At 51.1% G+C, this 15,777-nt stretch overlaps 1 protein-coding gene across 1 annotated transcript in view; it reads left to right on the top strand.

Moving 5' to 3' along the window:
- Nucleotides 1–15,777, top strand: part of COL27A1 (collagen type XXVII alpha 1 chain) — a 185,879-nt gene that overhangs the window by 141,541 nt on the left and 28,561 nt on the right. The window contains exons 33-43 of the mRNA XM_029912756.1: nt 973–1,026; nt 1,850–1,903; nt 2,186–2,230; nt 6,102–6,146; nt 6,866–6,973; nt 8,967–9,020; nt 10,526–10,579; nt 11,379–11,432; nt 12,518–12,625; nt 14,740–14,793; nt 15,159–15,266. Coding sequence (XP_029768616.1) covers nt 973–1,026; nt 1,850–1,903; nt 2,186–2,230; nt 6,102–6,146; nt 6,866–6,973; nt 8,967–9,020; nt 10,526–10,579; nt 11,379–11,432; nt 12,518–12,625; nt 14,740–14,793; nt 15,159–15,266 — 738 coding nt within the window. The remainder of the gene's footprint in view (nt 1–972; nt 1,027–1,849; nt 1,904–2,185; nt 2,231–6,101; nt 6,147–6,865; nt 6,974–8,966; nt 9,021–10,525; nt 10,580–11,378; nt 11,433–12,517; nt 12,626–14,739; nt 14,794–15,158; nt 15,267–15,777) is intronic.

Consider the following 15,777-nt stretch of genomic DNA (forward strand, 5'->3'; position numbering starts at 1 on the left):
GGGAAAACAGCTGTCCAGAAGGGAGGCACCGAAGCACCTCCAACATTCCGTGTAAGGAGCTTTCACAGAATTACAGGCCTTGCCAACTGTGCACCATTGGCTACACTGGGTATATCCCTAGAATTTCCTCTGTGCATGTCAGTGAGAGTGGCTGGCTTGGTTCAGGCATTTTCCAATACTGGCCTATTGCCCCCCGACTGGCGTGGCAGAACTTCTTCTCATAGTTCCAGACCTGAATCATGGGTCAGACCAGAAGACGTTGGGTGACTTCCGCCTTGTTGCTTTGAGGAAATCGGGCTCCTATTTCTCTGAGGTTTGGAAACCCCCAGGTTACATTGTGCAGCTCTCGGTCCTGATCCCCGGGTTAAAGTGAGGCACGTTGATGGTGGCTTCGCATACTGCCTCTTTCCCCGTTGAGTGGGCACAAGATCTCGCCTTCTTCTCTGGCTAAATAAATAAGCTAAATGGGCACCGTCTGTCCTGCTGAGCCCCTCTCCACCACAACGGTGTGCTTTTTAAATAAGCAGAATGATACTCAGGACTAGCACATCCCATTCTGGCCGGGGGGGGGAGTTGTCTAGTTTTTAAGTGACCATTTTCAGTGCTCTCATGAGGTTCTCCTGATCCAGTGGGAAGGGGGCAGGGTTAAATGTGTGAGGGGTAGCCAGCTAGACATGCCACTGCTGGCCAAAGCAGCCGGAGGGCCACAAGACCCTCATTTGTAAGAGATCATTATGGTTGGTTTAAGGTAAGGCAGTTAATTTGAGAAAGAGACCAATAAACAGAGGGAGGTGTGTGAAACCTTAACCCATGTGATGACCACCACCTCTTCTGGACATCATGGTGCCACATCTCGGACACGATCACCACTTTCCATAGGCTGCTAGCTTCCTCCACTTCCTCCCCATCCCTGCGAGAGAATTCAGGGTGTCCGCCTTAACTGACCAGTATCAATGGCTTTCTCTGTCCCAGGGCTACCCAGGACCTGTTGGTGACAGAGGAAAGGCAGGACCTAGGGGTGAAAAGGTAGGACCATGAAAGAGCTCCAGAGATGAAGATCATTGGGAACTCTGGGGTGACCTGCAAAGACCTTTTTCTTTGCCATTTACTGGGGCGGTGACTGTGGAGAAAACAATCTACTTCCAATGCTAAGAACAGGGTGTAGGATTAGCCTGTGTAGGGTCCGACTGTGCTGCTCTTCCAGTATCTCTGGTATCTCTTGTGCCATTTATGCTCATTCATTCATTTCCTGACGGACCAAAGCTGGATTTTAAAGCAAGTGGTGGTGGTTTGGAATTCAGAGGGGAAATGGCTGTCTAACCGACACTTAGGATGGGTGCAATCTGAGCACACTGAACTCCTGCTACCTCTGTTCCTCAGTCCATGTTAGTAACAGAGATGGGCCTGAGTTGCTAAGTTCCAAACTAGACCTGGACTTCCTTGAAATTTAGGAGTTTGCATTTCCAGGGTCTGGGTTCGGCTTATTATAAGGACCTGTTAAAAAGGCTGGACGCCAGATCAAACTTTGGGGGCGTTTGGGGTGTTGACTCAGGCCCATCTCGAATCCGTTGGGCACACGTATTGGTATTGATGTCTGTGAAGTTACCCTACAGTCGTTTCCCAAACTCCAACTTTCTGTCTCCACCAACACACATCAGCAGCTCTCGCCTCTAGAACTGGTCAGGACATTTGCGTAGGCTTCTCCCCCACCCCCATCTTCTGACCAGCTCTCCTTAACCTTCCCAACCCTAGTCACCATTCTTCACTGAGAGATGGCAGCTGCTGCTGCTCCCAAGAGGTTCTTCAGCAGAACAGACATGAACAAACTTCTTTCTGCTCCTTCTTGCAGGGAGAGCCCGGAGTCCAGGGCCCACCAGGATTTCCAGGAAAAGCCGGTCCCAAAGTGAGCATTGTTCCCTGCCTCTCAGTAGAACCGGCCTGTAGCGCACCCCAGAACTCCAGGGCCGATCTGTTTTTCTGTGGGCACGGATAGGTCTGATGTGACCTCTGCGCCCAGCGATTAAATGAAGTCTGGTGCAGGCATGCTGGTTGTCGAAGTGCTTAGCCTGAGCTGCTGTGGTGAGAAGGTGAAAAGGCCTCTCAACCGGCCTACGTGCAATGAGCGCTCAGCAGAAGGGAGGTGAAATATTCAGGCTCTGATCTCTGCCTCTCTCTCCTCACACAGGCTCCCCCTGGCCCACCTGGTGGGAAAGGTCCCCCTGGTCCACAGGTATGTCCTGTTCTGTCTTTCCTGTCTCTTTATATGTGGTGAGATGCCCCAGGCACTGCTTGGATTAGGCCCGTTTTGCCAGCTCATGTAACACAGGTGTGAAAGGTCAGGGCACGGACAGGGCCCTCAACAAGGCCAGGACTGTGCTGTCCTTTGGCTGAGCTCTCGCAGGACAGCGGGGAGGAAAGCATCTTCGTGCCAGAGGCCGGAGCAGCCCGGCACACCCAGACCTGGCCTCCTATGTGCTCAGGCCAGTCAGGAGGAGGGTGGGAGCTGGGTTTGCCCCTCTGTGGCTTTCCAGGGTTACTGTGCCATTGCTAGGACACCCCAGCACTGGAAAGCGGCAAGGGGCGCACTTGTCTGTTCACGTGTGCATCCTGGGGCTGGATTGCAGCCTGGCCAGGTAGAGCAAAGGAGCCCTATGGGGATGAGAGGCTGTGTCAGTGTCAGGAACGAGGGGCCTCCCACCTTGATTGCAGCATGGGTCCACGTCCCTCACGACAGGCCCCGTGTAATGACTTCTAGGGCACTCTCCGGCCTGGGGAGGAGCAGCTACAAGTGGATGAGCAAATCTGCTTCAGTGGGAGGCTGCAGACCCCAAATAGGAGCTGGCTCGCAGCTCCCCCACCAGGTACCAGCCGGCGCTGAAGAGCCCAGGGGGCAGTAACAAAGAGAAAGCAATGCCCATAGAACTTCCTAAGCGGCCCTCCCCCCTCCCAGGTTTTTCCTGCTCCATGCAGAGGCCATCGCTGTGACAGAAATACCGGGCTTCATTCCTGAGCCCAAGTAATTAGTTCCAATTAATCTGTCAGCACTTTCGCTGTGTCAGCTCAGCGGCAGATTCCTATCTCCCCTTGGAAGGGGAGTTGGCTTTCACATCTGCCAATCTGATTGCTCGTGCTGCATTATGTGAACTTCCTGAGGATGGGGGCAGCGCCAATCCAGTTGACAGGGTGGGGTGGGATCAGGGCAGGCTGGCAAGACAGGCGTAGTGCCATGGGGATGGGGGTGGGTTTGCCATGGAGCTGGTGCCCCCAGATAGGCAGTAGGGCTGCAGGGAGCACTCTGCTCAGCTCCCCTCTCCCCCAGCTCCAGTGCAGGTGAATCATAGTTTTCAAGTGGAAAAACTGGGATGCTGGGGCTAGGGGGCCTTGCAGGGAAACATTTTGCTGCAGGGGGGTAAGAGAGATTGGGGGAGAATTGAGAGGAAAAAGAGACTCCCCATGCCTCTCCCCTGTACAGAAGAACTTTACAGTAAAGGGCAGGTTGGGAGAAAATTATCCATCCCTCTGTGTCCCCTTTACACCAGGCCCAACTTCTCCTCCTCCAAACTACCCTTTGACCTACCATCACCCCCTCTTTCACTGAGTGACTCCATTCTCCCTTCATTCAACCCGCCTCTCTCCCAACTCAAAACCTCCTCAAGGCTCTTCAGCTCCCCCCAACCCAACCCAGCTCAGACAGGTCCCCCCACCCCAGTCTGAGAACCACTTGTCTTACTTACTACGTAACCTCTCCTCAGCTCTGGACCCGCATCTGCCCTGCACTCCTGGCTCAGCATGATCCCCTGTCCCCACATCTCTCTCTCTCTCTCTCTCACTCACTCACACACACACACACACACACACACACACACACACCCGCTTCCAGCTCAGAGAGCCCATGCTCAGGATCAGAATTCTCGCCCCCTCCTTCCACCTTTTCTCCTCCGCTTGTCGCTGTCCCTGCTGTGTGCCTCCTCCCTCTCCTGCCTGCAGCTCACATGCTGCAGGGCCAGCTGGGGGCAGCCAGGTATCCTTAGCGCCGAGCAGGAAACGGTTTGCCCATCCTATGAATGTTGTCTAGGGTTTGGACACTTCTCCCATTCCACATAAGGGACTGAGACCTTCAGAAGTTTTTTGATGAATAAACAATGCAAGGGACACCCCAGGGTAGCCAATAGCAGCGTAGTGAGGGCACTCACCTGGGACGTGGAGGACCTGCCGGCACCTGATTTGGAGCAGGGACTAGAGCCGAGGTCTCCCACAGCCCAGGTGAGTGACCTAACCACCAGGGTATTGCTAGTGGGGGGCAGTCTCTCTCACTCCCGCGTTCTCATTGTGATCAGCTCTTGCATCCTGGACCTGAGAAACCTTCCTTGACCAAAGTTCTGTTAAACCTGGTACCTTCCCGCAAGCAGTTTTGGTTTTGATGAATCCGTATTTTCAGATGAAAACCTTTTGGTCAAAAAATTTCCAACCCCCTGGAGGTCTCCTGTGCCTGAAATCCCACCTGTGGCAGCAAGAGGTACTGCACTCTGCAGTATGCCAGCCACACCTCTCTGAGGCTAGGTCTACACTACGGGGGGGGCGGGGGGTCGATCTAAGATACGCAACTTCAGCTACGTGAATAGCGTAGCTGAAGTTGCGTATTTTAGGTCGACTTACCTGGCTGTGAGGACGGCGGCGAGTCGACCGCTGCCGCACCGCCGTCGACTCCACTTCTGCCTCTTGCCGCGGCGGATTTCCGGAGTCGACGGAAGAGCCATCGGGGATCGATTTTATCGCGTCTTCACTAGACGCGATAAGTTGATCCCCAATAGATCGATTGCTACCCGCCGATTCGGCGGGTAGTGAAGACGTGCCCTAATTGTGGCGTTAGCCTCTCCGTATTGGCCACTATTGCCCACTCACCCCCATGGCTTCGGATCAGCCCTCTGGAGTTCCTGCTCTCAACTTTAAGCACCCAAGTATGACCACCTTGGTCAAAACTCATATGGCATCTGGGCTGCCAGACCTCTCGAGGGCGCCGGAGTTTGTGGGACATTGTGCATTTTGGCTGACTCGGGCTCCCTGTCCCACTGCACCACAAAAGTAGGCATTGGGGTATGCGTGACAGACTCTCTCCCCAGCTACCTTGGAGTCTCAAGGGAAAGGCATGGAACTGGGATCTCAGAGGCCTTCAGTTCCAGTTTCACCTCTGCAGAGTGCAAGTGCTAGAATGCGGAGAAACCGTCTTTAAATTCGATTTTACTGTTCAGAATCCTTTATAATGTGTAAATGGAGGCCGTGCCGCACAGCAGAATGCAGCTGCTTCCCATTTCAGCTGCTCAGCTGAACACGTTCTGATCACTTGTTGCACCTGAGAAGGTTTGCAGGTTGGGAGAGGAGTAATGAAGACAGTTAACGCACTCTGACACCCATTTCAAATACCGCAGGTCGAAGCTGTGGTGTCCCCTCAGTATACTGAGTATATTTTTCAGCAATAAAGTTAGACATTTCCATCCTGCATCCTTAGTTCGGTTTGGCCTGAGCCAGTGCTTTTCTCTCCCTCCTTGGTTACAATTGGCCCTGCAGCACATGAACTGCAGGCAGGGATTCTGTGGGGTTATTTCAGTTCAGTCCCACGTGAGCAAAGCATAAGCACATGTTCCCTGCTCCTGATTTTCCAGACCCAGCAAGACACTTCAGTGCACACGCGTCTCCCCTGGGGAGAGGATGAGAGAACCACGAACATGTGACCATTGTGTGATCACGTTACTTAATGCACTGCTGCAAGGTGCTGAGATATTACAGTGATGAGTGAAGTATAAGAACCTGTAGAGACTAGAAGTTTTGTGTTCAATAGGATTAACGAGTGAATAGATACCCTCGTCTCTTTGCAAACATAGGCCCCGGGATGTGGCATTTATCAAAGGCTCTGTGGTTGTGGGAGACGTTCTTTATGTTGGTGGCAGACCGCTGCAGGGGCCCCACCCGAAATAAACTCTGTGTGTTCTGTTTGCATTATGGAAAAGCTGAGTGCATTCCCTCTCTTTGAGACAGGTGGTCTCTGGGCCTAGGTGGGAGCATCTCACCTTCTACTATTAAGCAATATAAACTCTTTGTTTCAGGGGAGACTGGGAGACTCAGGTCCTAGAGGGCTTCCGGGACTGCTGGTAAGTAGAAGATGGATAGCTGTGTGTTAATACAGTTACCCCCCCCCCCCACCCTTCTGGTCTCCAGTCATGTGACACTGATGGAGCTGGAAAGATGCACATCCACACCCCTCCAGAAAGTGATTTGTTCCCATTTTTGGGCTGAGCGCTGCCCTATGTAAAATGATTTGGTGGTCTCAGGCCAGCTCTCAGTGGGCATGTGTCCCAAGCCACCCGGTGACAGAATGGGTATGGAGACTTCACCACCCTCACGCCCACAGAAGGGACCCCTCTAGCTCAGGGTGAGGTGCACTGGATCATAGCGTGAGGCAAACCTGCCTGGCTTATGGTCAGTCTGTTTTTATTCTGCAGAAGGGGTCTGGGTGATGCATTCTACAGGTTTTGTGTCTCCAGCATCCTTGACCGTAGCAAAACATCTAACTTTAAAACTCTTCTTTTGTAAAAGGGGGGAGATGGATTCCCATGATTAGGTATTCGGCGAACACGCCTTTGTGAGCTACAACGTTATAAATACTTCTCGGGGCTCTGATGGTGCCATTATAAACCATACGAATGATTTTTTTTTTAATCACTTCAGGCACTGTATTTACCTCTCAGCTCTTGGGTGCAGTAGCTGACTATTGGAACTCAAGCGCCACCTGATGTGTGTGAGATTCATAGAGTAGCTCTTCCCACCTACGTGCATAGATAGATGCATAACTCTTCTTTCCTTTGCTCAGGGGCCTCCAGGCGTTCAAGGGCCAGATGGCATCGGCGGTAAGCCTGGTGTGCCAGGAGAGAAGGGGCCTGCTGGACTGAGTGGGGCTGCAGGACCGGCTGGATACCCAGTAAGTACAGATTCTGATTTCTTTGACTGATGTGTAAGGTGAGAATGACACCATCAGTCTCCACTCCACTTGTAAGTGGGATTAGAGACGTGCTCCATGAGCTGGTAGATGTTATCAAAGCTTAAATGCTGAAGAGGTCTCCTCTTCTCCGGCTCCATGGCTTCACTGTGTGAGTTACGTACTGCATGGCTACAGATCTGCCGAGTGCCTTACCCCACCCCCTAGTTACCCCAAGATTGGATACGTAACCTGTGTTCCCGTTCCTAAACTCTGCAGCACTGAGTCTCTTATGAGACAAAGATTTGGGAGACCCTAATAAAATCCAGGTTTGATGGTATATGCACCAACACCCTTCCCCCACCCTCTCCAGCTGGGCATGCCAAGGGACATCCATGCAGTGGTTCTGAAACTTTATTAAGGTGACCCACCAAGTGCATTTAGTCTTTTTGGGGGACCCACCATTGAGAGAGAATGAAAACTACCACTTGCTAGGAGGTGTCATACCGGGCTGGGGAATGCTATTTAAAGTGCGGGAACCCTCTGACTCCAATCCCCCTGCTTGGCGCTCTCTCCCCACCCTGTCCCCCTCCTGCTGCCCCTCTCTCCCGTGGCTGGGCTGCAGTGACTACCAGGCTAGCTGGCCACTTGGTGGTTCCGGCTGCTTCCCCCACACTGCTGCTGTCCAGATCTTTCTCCCCATGTCGCTGCCTGCTGCCCCAGCCAAGTGGAAGTGAGTGCATGGAGCAGAGCACTTCTGGGGCATGCACAGGGCGGGCAGCGATGCGGGCAGTGACAGCCGACCAGGGGCGGCTCTATGTATTTTGCCACCCGAAGCACGGCAGTCAGGCAGCCTTCAGCGGCATGCCTGTGGGAGGTCCGCCAGTAACGCGGATTCGGCAGCATGCCTGTGGAAGGTCTGCCAGTCCCACACCTTTGTGTACCAGCCGTCGAATTGCCGCCGAAACCGCGGGACCGGCGGACCTCCCGCAGGCATGCCGCTGAAGGCAGCCTGACTGCCGCCCTCACAGCGACCGGCAGGCTGCCCCCCGCGGCTTGCCGCCCCAGGCACGCGCTTGGTGTGCTGGTGCCTGGAGCCGGCCCTGCAGCCGACCCCCACTCGGTCCTTCTCACAACCCACTGGTGGGTCAGACCCCACCGTTTTATTGGAACCAATGGTTCATGTCTCAGGTGGGGCTCCAGGTGCAAGATTAAAAGATAAAAATGCTCAAAAATGGTGACAGCTTTGGGGAGCCCAACTTTTGAGGGGGCCTGATTTCCAGAGGGCAGGTGCTCGGCACTGTCTGAGAAGCAGGCCCTCTTCAGGGGTATCAAGTTGCCCCCCATCCCCAAATAACTAGTCGCTCTTGAAAATCTTGGGCAAAATAACTTCAGCTCCCTAAGACAGGGTTACTCGCAATCGGCGTGCGACAGCCTCTGTCTCCCTTACGCTCCGCTGTGCATACGAGATGGGCAGAGTGGATCCCTGTAATCCAGCATCTTGCCTCGTATTCGCTGCTCGTGCCTCTGGGAGCCCATTGCAACAGCAGGAGGCTCCCCTGAGGCACTTCTTAGCTCACAGTCGTAACACGGAACCTCCTCCAGCTCTTTGTAGATGGGCCAGATTTTCAACCTTTAGGCCCGGGGAGGGGTCTGTGATAGGCATTTCTGGCAGCCAGGTTGGAAACGTCGTCCATCAGGGACTCCGTGTACTCACAGATCCCGTAGCTTGATGTTTACCTCCTTTGTCAGCCTACCTTGTGCTTTCAGTCGGGGTTACTGGGTGTGCCGGGTGTCGCAGTGATGTTTTCCTAGTCAGTTGTGACAGGCAGCGGGAGCTTGCCAGAGGCATGAGCCCCAGGATCCAGTGGGAGGGAGTCAATGGTGATACACGAGCCCTTAGACAGAAGCTGAAGACTGGCTCATCTTATATTGGGGGTTGGCAGGGACTCTCCAGATTAGGACACGATTGCTAATTTGATTCCTGCTCTTACAGGGCCAGGAAGGGCCAGCTGGGCCGGAAGGGCCTTTGGGGGAGAAAGGAGAGAAGGTAAGGAGGTGAAAGGGGCCCCGGATTCCATATCTGTGCAGGTGCATGGGATGCAGTGTTACAGATTCAGCACCGTGCCGGCACTGAGTCTGAGTTCATTAATAAAGGACGTGTGCAGAGAGGAGTGGTGAATCCTCCCCCCACACACACACACACATACACACGCTTGTCGTTCAGATCCTTGCGGGTGGGTGGGGAAAAAAACGCAGTGTGTGTGAGTGGGGAACAAGACGCGGTGGGTGGGTGGGTGGGGAACAAGACGCAGTGCATCTCCACAGAATTGTTCTCCTTACACGTTAGAATTATTCTTCCCATGGCAAACAGATTGCGGTCGTCTTTGGGGGGCGGAGGCTGGAATCCCCACTTAGGGAAAACGGTGCATTGTGCCCAATGGGTAAAGTGAGAGCGTTAGGGGGACAGAAGGAGGTTGAGCTATAGCACCCACACACCTTCCCGCGCCCCCTGCAGCCTCACTCCGGTGTCGGAGAAAAACTGAGTTCTCACTCTTCGTTCGGGTACAGCAAGTCAGAAGCTTTATTAACTCTCACAGTGTGCAGAGGGAGAGAGCTAAGCAGGTCTCTCTCTCTCTGATACCTAATTACAGCAAGCATTTATACTATTTCATTACAGAAATAATGAGGGACAGACAGCTGCATTTTGTCTCTTTGACATTACATCTCTCAATTGTTTTGACTCCTGCTAACATACAATATTTTCTATACCTTATCTACACAAGGTCTCCTACACCTTATCTATACATACCAGGTCATGATGACTTATTACACAGTTCTTCCTCACCCTCCTTACACATTCCTCGCTTCTATAAATCTCGCGTTATCAGGGCTATCAGGGTCACTGCTAGCTTGACTCTTGCTAACAAGACTGAGTCTTGTTAACGAAGCCTGACTTTTGTTAAGAACCGTCATGCATTGCAGTTCCCTTCTGTCAATTCTTTTCTCTGCTTCCACACCGGTAACACTGATAACTTTACCCCTTTGCTTCTCATGGACGTACCCACGTGCAATGAGCTCACATGGACCAGTAGCTCTCCCCTCTGGAGCGCTCACCCCTCTGCCCTCCTCTCGAGTATTGCATCCCAACCCCGGTCACTTCTGAGTCCAGATCTCCTGCTTGTTGCCCCAGATCTCCTGAGCCTGTTGCTTTCCTCCAGCAGCCCTGATTATGCCCCAGATGAGTGCTATTCCTTCTTATTAATGGGGGATACCTGCCCAGGTTGAGACGCACTAATGCACACCCCCCAAACCCTCCTCCCCCCATTATTTGGGGAGGGGGTGAGAATACTAACATGGAGAAATGTAGGTAGGAGCATCAGCTACAATGAGGAGTAAACCCCTGCAAACTCTTCCAGCACATCTGTGCTCAGACGTTACAGCTTGGTGATGCTAAGTTCAGACCATGGTACTGCAAAAGCTTGAAGGATGGAGACTCTTCGGTGCAAATCCACACTAAGATTAGTTGCTCTGTTGCATGTCCTGTTTCTTTAGGGTGAAGTGGGACAGCTGGGAGAAGCTGGCATCAGAGGCCTGGATGGAGAGCAGGTATGGTGGTAATGCCTAGCTCTTATATAGCACTTTTCATCCGTAGATCCCAGAGGATCATTATCCCCATTTTATGAAGAGGGAAACTGAGGCACAGTGCAGTGACTTGCCCAAGGTCACCCAGCAGGCCAGTAGCAGAGCTGGAACTAGAACCCAGGTCTTCTGAGTCCCAGTCCAGTGCTCAATCCACTAGGCAACACTGGTAAATAGCTCAGGAAATCATGTCCTCTGTCCCCTTTTTAATGTCCCTCTCTCTGGACTTTTCAATCCCCCTTCCCCTTGGCTTCCAGCTGCCGGGAGAAGTCGAGTTTGAGGGCTGCTTGTTCCGAAGAAAAGCTGTGAGAGTCAAGACTTTCTTGTCATCTTAGTTATCGGAGTTGAGTAGTAGTGCTGCCCCAGGGCAGCCTTCAGCCAAATAATGTCTGCAAGGCAGGATTTGGTGTAATCTGCTGGTGAGTGTGTTGCAGGTCCCACTCAGAGTCTGTAACAGCCCCAGCTGAGGAGTTGTGGCTCTTTAGTTCAAGCGTTTAGCTCTGGAGTCCCCAGTTCAGTCCCTGGTGTGTCAGCCAAGATGGCTTCCATCACCATGGCAACCTGCCCCAGAGAAGACCAATTGGGGATATTCATCTATAACTCCCATGGGTGTCCTCTCTAGGTTTTCATCTACTGGGCCCACCACGAAGCCCTGCTCTTGTTCTAGCAGCACTGAGTCGCAGGTGTGTTGCTATTCAGTGTATGCTACCAAAGGGTACATAAACTCTTTAAAACATTTACGAGCTGATCTATTTTCCTGCCGTAGGGTTCCCCGGGACTCCCTGGAGTGGAAGGTCAGCCTGGGTCCAAAGGGGAGCAGGTCAGTACTGAAGATGCGTTCTAAAACCAGGTTTTAGGAAGCTGAAATCCTTGAGGTAACTGGATTCCTGACCTGGATTTGTGGGCAGAAGCCTGTATAAAATTCCTCCATGGTGCTTTGGAACTCGAGTTGCCCTGGCACATGTAGCTGCAGGAATCCCTGTGCTCCCATACATGCTTTTATGCTCATTCTGTATCTGTGGTTCTAGACCGTACAGAAATGGGAACTTAAAGGGAGGCCTTAACCTGCAATTAATAATCAGGCATTTAAAAAAAAATCATCCTTATCCGTGTGACTAACAACTGCTTAGGCTGTTGCAAATGAAAGAGCCCTCACTTAGTTCCCTTTTCATGCCGTGCTCTGCTTGCACAATGGAAACACACCAGTGAGTTCTTACAGATTTTTCCACTCTGCATACAGAGCGGCACCGGCAGCTCTACCACACTCACGCTTTCCAAGGCCAGTTGGCACACTTGTAGGGTTTGGAATAAACAGCCAAGCCTCCCAGTTTTTGCGGTTCATCCGTCATTACCGTCAGTGCTCATGGGCGAGATTTTCAGAAGCGTCTAAAGGAGTTAGGTGCCCAGTTCTCATAGATGTTTCCAGTGGGAGTTGGGCACCTAACTCCTTCAGTGCAGGTGCCTGGGGAGAGAGTGTTCCGTCCATGGCAGCCGACAGAAGACACCAGCCTCCGGCAGCTGTACTTTTCCTTTGTTATCATTCATTTACTGTTTTGTGCCTCGTAAATAATCACTGTTCTCCAGAATCCACCCTCCCCAGGCAGCCTCAGCCGTTAGCCACCTTGTTCTCCCATTGTGGTTCAGGGGAGGACCATCACCCTTCAGGAAACCCCAGGCCGCATGTCTAAGTTACTCTTCCTGGGAATTTTCCTCTGTTTGTTGTTACAAATTATAGCAAGTGTCTGCTGGATTGGAAACCCACCAGCCTTACCCCCTGCTTTCCAGATGTCAGGATCTATCCGCTTGCTGAGGCGTTAATGATTTATATTGACAATAAGCAGATATCCAGAACACAGCTGGTAAGGTCGGCTGGCTAATAATACTTGTCTTCTTCCTCCTTTCCAGGGAGAGGCAGGAATCCCAGGGGCTCCAGGTGTCAATGGAGGCTCTGGGGAGCCAGGAGAGGACGGGCCGAAGGGACACCCTGGGAGACCTGGGGAACTAGGAAAAGAGGTACACCTCAGGCATTCTCTGACAGGTGGCCCACCACCATGGTAGCCATGTCACTGTAACCCCCTAGAGAAGGCTGCAGTTGTGATCCTTGACGCGAGAGGGGAGCAAGGTTGAGCAACCAGGGAGAAATGATTTGGATGGCTGGATTATTAGACCCAGCTAAACAGAGGGCTCTGAGATGGGCTTGGGGAGGTCTTGTCAGGGAGAGGGTGGCATGGTCACATAGGTCTTCAGCTGGGGACCAGCACTGGCCATCTCCACCAGCTTATTTTCCTATATATTTCCTGCTCCTTTCAGGACAGGATGTTACTTGCGGTGGTAGCAAGCAGAGCTTTGACCCAGGAAAGGAAGAAGAGCTAGAGACATCATGAAGTCCACTAGGAACTTTGCTACTGCCCTTGACTTTAAATGGAAGGCGCTCAGATCCTACCGTGATGGATGGCAGTCCAAGTAACGTCTGGTGTGGCACTAGGAACAGGGCTCATCCATGTTAGGTTAGATGAACGTCAGAGAGAACTTGATTGGAAAATGGTTTGTTTGTTTTTTTCTGTTGGCAATTTTGATTTCTCACCAGAAACCCTTTTTTTTCTGAAAAATCATTTTGGCTGAAAACAGGAGGGGGTGGGGGGGGTTCAGCCAAAAGAGAATTAGATTTTCAGTTTTCCAACCCAAACTGTATTTTATTTTAATTTTTTTAAAGGAAATTTTACACTTTCTGTGAAAATTCTCATATTGAAAACCCAATTTTCCATTTAAAATGGAAAATTTGGGGCCGGCTATACCCAGTGATGGGTATTTGGGATTTGTCCATGGGTTTCTGAACTTCCCAGTATGGCAACCTTCTCCACTGGCTCGTGAGGGGCCAAGGCCATGTAAGATTCTGTGCCAGCCCCCTCTGCTCCCATCTCCTGCTTGCTTCGGAGTAGGCTTAGCAATTTCAGACCATTTCACCTTGGTAGCCACTCTGCATCTGCTGTGTAATATCAAAACCACTACCCTGCCCATCCTGAGGCACAGTAATGCTACAAATGAGTCTAAAGAAACTGCCCCAGCTCTAAAACTCTGTTACAAACTACTGGAATTCCATCATGCGGCAACGACAGAGCTGGCAGATCTCCCTGCCAGGGCCAAGGGATAGAAGATGCTACTTGGATGTGCTAATAACTCCTGCTGGTGCTGGTCGAAATTACACATGTGCATTGCATGCAAAATAGACTCAAGTGTTGTCCTGGGGACTTTGGGATAGAAGGAAGCCTGGCTGTAGGTAAACACATAGATTCATATTAATAGATTATAAGGCAAGAAGAGACCATTGTGATCATCAAGTCTGACCTCCTGCAAAACACACCCGCATAGGACCTCCTTCAATTAATTCCTGTTTGAACTGGAGCAGATCTTTTAGAAAAAAAACATCCGATCTTGATTTAAAAATGTCTGGGGAAGGAGAATCCACCATGCTCCTTGATAAGTTGTTCAAATGGTTAAATACCCCCATTGTTCAAAATGTGCACCTTATTTCCAGTCTGAAGTTGTCTAGGTTCAGCTTTCAGTCATTGGATCTTGTTATAACTTGTCATGCCCCATTAATTCACCCGACGTCCCTATGACTATAAGGACTGATATAAAGAGGACTCTGATTAATTGTTCTCCATGTCCATTGAAGGTAGGACAAGAAGTAATTGGCTTAGTCCGTAGCAAAGGAGATTTAGATTAAGTGTCTGGAAAAACTCTCTAACCATGAGTGATTAACTTCTGCACTAGTCTTCCGAGGGAGGTTGTGGAATCCCCATCACTGGAGGTTATTAAGAACAGGTTGGCCATACGCCTCTTCGAGATGGTCTAGGTTTACTTGGTCCTGCCTCAGCGCATGGGGGCTGGTCTTGATGACTTCTTGAGGTCCCTTCCAGCCCTACATTTCTATGACTTTGTGGTGCCTACAACACTTTCACCAGAATTCATATCACAGGCTGAAGAATATTTTGCTGTAGCAATGGAGAATCAATGTAAGAGGCCTCAATCTTCAGGGACTGATGAGCATCGAGAGGACACACCTGGTGCAGAACATGGGTGCTCGCTGAACTGGGGCTAAAGAGTTTGCTTCTCCTTCTTTGCAGGGTGACATCGGGGAGCCCGGAGATATGGGGGAGCCCGGGACCAGGGGCAAAAAGGTGGGGAGATCTCTTCTTTTATGTTTTCCCTTTGAGAACCTACATTGCCACTCGTGGCCTGCTCAGCCCCTGTTTCTCTCACACACCTTAGTAAAGTATCTGTTGGTCCCCAGATGAGATGCTGGAGAGGTGCCACTGGAGGGCTGTAGTTTTAAAGACTGAGATTTACAAATAAAGCCGGGATTCTTATAATCCTCTTTCTTGTGTGTTAATGATGTAGGGCCACGTGCTTGGCACCCAAGATGAGTTTAAAACATGCATTAAGTGTTAATTTAGATGCCATTTAATTGTTGGCTCATTTAATTGCAGTTGATTTTACTCATTCAGGTCTTTGTAATAACGCATCTGTTTTCACTAATGGACAGGGTGACCCCGGCCCCAGGGGCCCTCTTGGAATGCCTGGACCAGGTGCCGTTATGGGAGAAACTGGTGAAAAGGGACTTAAAGGAGAGAAGGGGCAAGAAGGTTTACTGGCAAGTACAGCGATGACCTCTCTCTCCATGTGGGTCGCTGGGCCCTGGCAGGAACCCCAGGATTTCCCATGAGGGTGGGAGTTTAGGTCTAGCTGTTGCTTGGCCACCCAGCAGGAAACCAGAGGTTTGCCAAGGACCATGCAAAACATTCCCAGGGAAATTGGAAAACCTCCAAAATTGGAGATGTTTATGTCATGTTTTGGTTTCATCAAATTAGTCCAATTTGGGGGTGAGGGGATAGAGTTGGGGGAAAGCTTGCACCTCCTCCCACCCCCAAAAAAATACATGCATTTGTGAGCAAAAATGGGCTATTTTAACACATATTTTCCTCTTTTTGACCAAAATGAGATGGTGTCAGGGCTTTTCAAATTAGAAAGTTCATTCTGACAGAGCAGTTTTCGCACTGACATGTTCAAGATGCTGACGTTATGCGCGGCTTTGTGCCAAAACTATCAGCAGGCAAAAACTCCACATTTTGAGCCAGAGGGTCACTTGACACACAACCATGAGC

The sequence above is a fragment of the Terrapene carolina genome, unplaced genomic scaffold, assembly GCF_002925995.2.
Source record: "Terrapene carolina triunguis isolate 2854851 unplaced genomic scaffold, T_m_triunguis-2.0 Scaffold238, whole genome shotgun sequence".
Lineage (NCBI taxonomy): Eukaryota > Metazoa > Chordata > Testudines > Emydidae > Terrapene > Terrapene triunguis.